Genomic DNA, 5686 nt, shown 5'->3' with positions numbered 1-5686 from the left:
CTTGTGCGGCGTCTGTGTAAAAAGAGCCCCCCGGGGGGGGGGGGGGGGGGGTCTCATTTAGGGTGAGTGATGGCATATAAACCTGAATATTGGAGGAATTGCCACCATTTTAAGACAGACATGAAAAGCAATTATAACTTCTAAACTATGTATTTTAAAATAGCAGTTGGTCAGCAAGACACGTTGGGTTAATACATATTTTCCTTTGTTTTTTCCACATCAAGATTAAGTCAAAAGAAAACAGCCAATCAAAATCAACGGAAGATGATAAAAAAGCAAAACGGACAGGTATGTCATAATTAAAATGTTACCTGCTCCCCCATGGTGCACCAGGTTTCTTGGACTTAGACCACAATATGTTTGATCAGAATACCTACTGATCAGTGTTTTTTTTACTTTTTTTTGTTTTCTTAATATAGAGTGGAGAAGTTCTAGAACCCCTGTCAGGTTTTCTTGAGGTATGTGTCCCCATCAGGGAGATTTCCCCTTACTTCCTGTCCCTGAGACAAACAAACTGATGGGAAATCTCTCAAATGGTGACCGAGACATCAATAAAGATGCATATTTAGTAGAGTTGGGAAATGTTCAGACCTCTGCAAGATGCATATTGCTGACTATGCCTTTATCATGATGCTGCAGAAATAAAAAATGAGGGTGGGCGAGTCTCCTCGATGAAGTCAGACAGCAACAAAAATAAAAAAAAGTGGGAAAAAAATTGGGTTTTAAACAACTGATCTGCAGTGGTTCAGAGTAGAAAGAGCTCTGGTGACCAGCAGCTGCGGATTCTTAAGAAGCCCTAATATTCTCATGGCATCATGGCGTGATCATGGCATTTTAGAACCGAGGCTGTGCAGCTCAGGATTTGAGCAACTTTGTACATGATTTATGTATCCGATCACTTATTAAAGCAAAACATGCATTTATATATATATATATATATATATTCCATGTTGCAGCAAATTCTTTTTGGTTACTTGTTTTTATAGAACAAAAAAAATCTATTCACAGCCCCTGCATCATTGCAGAACTGCATTATATTACCCCTTGGTACCTTTATAACATACAGCCACATCTCTTAGCCAGTGTTTTTTGTAGATTATTAAGGAAATAAATAGGCTTTTCAATGCTTTTAGATAAGCATCTGAAATATGTTGATGTAATCTTATCACAATGTGTTACTATTTTAAAAACGTACTTCTACTTATAATTACATATGTACAGATGCAGTTTTTTATTACATATGCTTGTGCTAAATAATGGTTGTGTTTTACTGATCTTATTCATAATTCAGGTGTATGCGTTGACCAGTCATTGAAAACAATGGACTTCCTTTGAGACTGATGTCTTATCTCAACAGTTGTCTAAAAGAGAAGAGTAATTGCACTATACCACTAAGGACTCCCTCTCATGTTTTTATTGTAAGAAGAACTCCAGGAATTGGTTGCGCTGCCCCTGCACTGCAAGTGTTAACTGCTCGTTTGTGTCTAGGTTAAAAAAAAACAAAGAATTACTCACCCAATGCTCCCAGCTGGCTTTTTCTTTGACCAGTCTTTCCAGTGTCTCTCTCCCTCCTCTGCAGTGGTCTATGGTCCCGTACATCACCACACCTATACACAGTGTATAGATGAGAGGATGCTGAGCAGCATTCCAGTCTGTGGAGGAGGGAACAGGTTGGAGTGAGCTCCACAACAGTGCTGTGTCATTATATCTTTGTTATTTTAGCACCTAAACACAAACAAGCGCTTAAGCCTTGCAGCGTGGGGCTATCCCCAAGGTGCAAGGGTTAAGAAAAAGTTTGCTTGGAGATCTTCCTTATGCTGGGCACACACCTTACAACCATCGCAAGACTTTTGTCTTGCGATGGTTGTAAGGTAATTAAAGAAACGTACGATCTGCCCATCTTGGACAGGCAGATCGTACTTGCGATGATCGCAAGCCCGCCCCTCTGAGGAGCAGGCTTCCGATGACTGCAATGCTGAACGGGCAGTGTGCGCTTGCGCACACCGGCCCGTGCGGCATTTATCTTACAAACATGCCACACACCCGCCGACAATCGTACGATTCTCGGCGGGTTTTCGGACATGTTCGTAAGATAAAAGTCGTGCGACCTTACAGTAGCAGAGGTCGCACGCCTTCCACACACCGTGCGATAATCGTATGATCGCGGGAATTCACACGATTATCGCAAGGTGTGTGGGCACCTTTTAGGGCATATTCATCCTGTCAGCAGATCTGACCAAACAGTGACCCTCCCCTTCCGCAGAGACCAAGCGCTCACCAACACTAGAGGGATGATTTTGCAATTACATTGTGCTACTATCACTTGAGATCATTTTTGTATTTTTCATTGATGCTTTGTAACTATTGAATCATTTTCAGAGAGTCAGCTTTTAGAGCTAGAACGGCACCTTTCACAAACCGAGCAAATGTTAAATTCAATACTTACACAACTGGACCCACTATCCAATTGGTAAGTACAACATTTTAAATTCTACAACATTATAGCAATTTGTGGATCTGTCCCGGTGTTGTAGCCAAAAAAAAAGTGACAATTTCATATTCATGGCCATGAGATGACAAGCTCATGTGGGTGTGATAGTGAGGTGTGCAAACATATGACCATAGAGTATATAAATCTAACACGAACTGTTAAGAAGGGTTGGCCCTACCATTCTGCTTTCTATATCATCCATTGAGTGATGCATAAATTCTTAGAGTATAACATTACTGTCTTAAGAATTCCTGTATTCTTTAAAGGACTCCAGGAAAAGGATTTTACTGCAAGTACAAAAATCCTTGCATGGGTTTCTTTGTGCGCTGAGTAAAACTAAAGCCATATATATCTTCTTTGTTCAACCTGCAGACTTACAAGTGTTGATCGAGGAATCTCCCACTGTGTTTATTGTATTCTGAGAACAGCATCCACCAATGCGAATTTGGTCCTCTTCATGTGTACCCGGCTTTACGCTGCAACCAACTAATTGATTTATGAGAATAGTTGTCAACCATTCTCATTATCGATTAGTTGGTTGGGGTAAGGGGGCAAAGGAAAAGAGAGGGTGATTTTTTTAATGCAACTAATTGATCAAAAAATAATCGGCAAATAATCGTTAGCTGCAGCCCTAGTTTAATGCATCCTGCCTAGGAGCAGACGCCAGCTTTATAAGTCAGAAAACCCTCTCCTTTGTACTATTTGGCAGCTTCATTTGTTTAGCTGAGCCTGACTTGCCCTGACTTGATGGCCCACTACCATCCTCCATCCTTTTAATATCAATGAGGCAGTCAGACTGGATACAGAAATGGCAGCTGGAAGGGTTTAGCCATGAAGACAGAGGAAGTCAAGCCCTGATAAGAAAGGGAAACTAAATCAAAGAGGAGCAGAGAAAATGCTTTTCTTGGTAAAAAAGTTGAAAGCAGGCATTCTGTGGTGTCATCTCTTAGGGCCTGTTCACACCACATCCAGATCATCTCCAGACCAGACCAGATTCCGGACCCAAAATGCACCCTAATGTATCCCTATGCTATTTCTGGCCTCTGTTCACACCAGCGCAGTCCGTTCCAGACCAGAAAAATACTGCTCGTCTGATTTTGTCTGGTCTGGAATGTATTGGAACTGCAGGCAGGTTCACACCATTCACATCTGGTCCGGAAAATGGTGTGAACCTGCCCTTAGGCAGCAATTTTACTTCGAAAAAACTCTAAAATAGAACAGGTTTACTTTTAAACTAAAATTAATTATCAAATAGGCCACAAGGCAAAGAACACTGTGGGTGACTGTCCCTCATTTATGCTGTCCATTTCAGTAGAGCTGTGAATATGCCTTTTTCATCAGACATCAACATGTATATTACCGTTGGCTGCTAAACATTAAAAAAAAAAACACTAATGAGTTATAAAGGATAGCCAAGATGTAAAAGACCTTTTTCTGTTCTAAATACTTCATGAAAAGTGAATATGTTTACTTTTTAGTGTTAGCACATTGGCCACTGAGCAGAAAAGTGAAATCATGAATCAGCTACAATCCATAAGACAGTTAATGAAGACAACTGGAATGGATAGATCAGGTCTTCATAACCCAGGTAAGCCTCTTCATTGTTGCATGCAGTGTTTTGTTTTTTATTTGCGTTTTTTTTTTTTTTTAATAAAACAGAAATGCAGAATGTTGAAGCACCAAAACAGATAAAATTGACCTCTTTATTAAATAATAGAATTGGTCACAATGTACAATGGAACCAACAGTTGTAGTTTTTCTTGTTTCATATATGTAGCCTTGTAGTGAAAAATTAATTCAGAGTGAAATTTATCAAAACTGGAGCAATTTCCAGTGGCAACCAATCCACTTCGATCTTTCATTTTTAAAGCTTAACTAAACAAATTGAAGAGAGAGGCTGATTGGTTGCCCTGGGCAACTGCTGGAGATTCTGTCTGCTCCATCTTTGATAAATTCCCCACCCATAGTATTTTAACATTTTAATAGGTTTTTTGCATGTAATAACTGCACCCACAGCAGAACTACCCACCACAATTCTCCTAGGGCAGTAGCAATAAAAAACAGAGGCATTATGGTAGTGGGAGCGGTTTTGTGGGCTGGCGATATATTTTTTTTCCTTGCCCAGTCCTCCTGTAGGCAGTAGTATAACCCACATTTTCAAAGAATTCATGTGTCACACAATGGGCGGGGAAGAGAGATAGATATATATATTGTGTAGCAAATAGCTCTGCCAGCCTGCAGTATGGTGGTTTGACCTAGGATATAGTAGTCTGTCAATACTTGTATTTTACAGCGGCTGTAAAGATTGTGTTAATCACTGCATTTTTTTTTTTTTCTTTCTGTAAATCCTATACATTTCAAAGCTAACCAACCCTGTGAAAATACACTTGAAGACCTTATTCATTCATTCAAAACTCAGCAGTCAGAAGTACAGGAAAATGATGTAGAAAGCAAAAGTGAGGAATCTCCAGTAGACCTGGACGATGCAGATATAACTGCACACAATCTTGTCACAGAAGAGTCCTCTTTAAATGCATCTGGGGAGCTTTGTGAAGAGGAAGACGATTCTCAGTTTGATGGTGCCGATGCCACATCAAGTCCTACTTCTGAAGGGTTGAGGAAGCGCAATATCCAAGCCTGACTTGAAAGACTATGTATTTCTCTGCCTTATTTTGCTTCAGGTTTTTTTATGTGTCTTATTTTGCCACTTGCTAAGTTATTCACATGGTTTATGGATTGGTGCAATAAAGGGCATGTTCTCTGTTTTAAACATCTGAGCTAAAAGTCCATAGTCAAACTGTCAGCCTTTCAGTTTTATTACTGCCCTTGCCATGAATTGCACACACTGAATGCAAGTGCATGTTTAAATACTTCTGTGTGCTGCTTATTGTAAGCTATAACAGCTAAAATGTTATTTTTAGAGACAGGTCTACTTAAGAAAAGTCTTCCAAAAAGTCCAGCTCTACAGATTTAAAGTTGATTAATTAGAAGATCCAAATTTCTAGCATAGGGCATCCCATAAAAGTCTTTCCCATATTCTCTTTAAATGCATATAATATTAAACAGTAGGAATTCAGAGTTTCTGAAAAATACTGTGACCTTTATGTATGAAAGTGAATGAATGCAGAACTGCCTGTATTGACCATAATCAAATCAGATTATCCTAGTCATGTTTCTAGGGCCAATTAATACATT

The 5686-nt window shown here is 39.6% G+C and overlaps 1 protein-coding gene across 1 annotated transcript in view; it reads left to right on the top strand.

The window, feature by feature from the left end:
• CCDC107 (coiled-coil domain containing 107) overlaps positions 1–5354 on the top strand; it is a 22325-nt gene extending 16971 nt beyond the window's left edge. The window contains exons 4-6 of the mRNA XM_018572713.1: positions 2380–2470; positions 3970–4064; positions 4855–5354. Of these exons, the coding sequence (XP_018428215.1) occupies positions 2380–2470; positions 3970–4064; positions 4855–5132 (464 nt within the window). The 3' untranslated portion in view covers positions 5133–5354. The remainder of the gene's footprint in view (positions 1–2379; positions 2471–3969; positions 4065–4854) is intronic.
• The last annotated feature ends 332 nt before the right edge of the window (positions 5355–5686 follow it).

Source organism: Nanorana parkeri, unplaced genomic scaffold, assembly GCF_000935625.1.
Source record: "Nanorana parkeri isolate BGI_ZX_2015 unplaced genomic scaffold, ASM93562v1 scaffold45, whole genome shotgun sequence".
In the NCBI taxonomy this organism is placed as follows: Eukaryota; Metazoa; Chordata; class Amphibia; order Anura; family Dicroglossidae; genus Nanorana; species Nanorana parkeri.
This window is presented reverse-complemented; position numbering and strand designations above follow the sequence as displayed.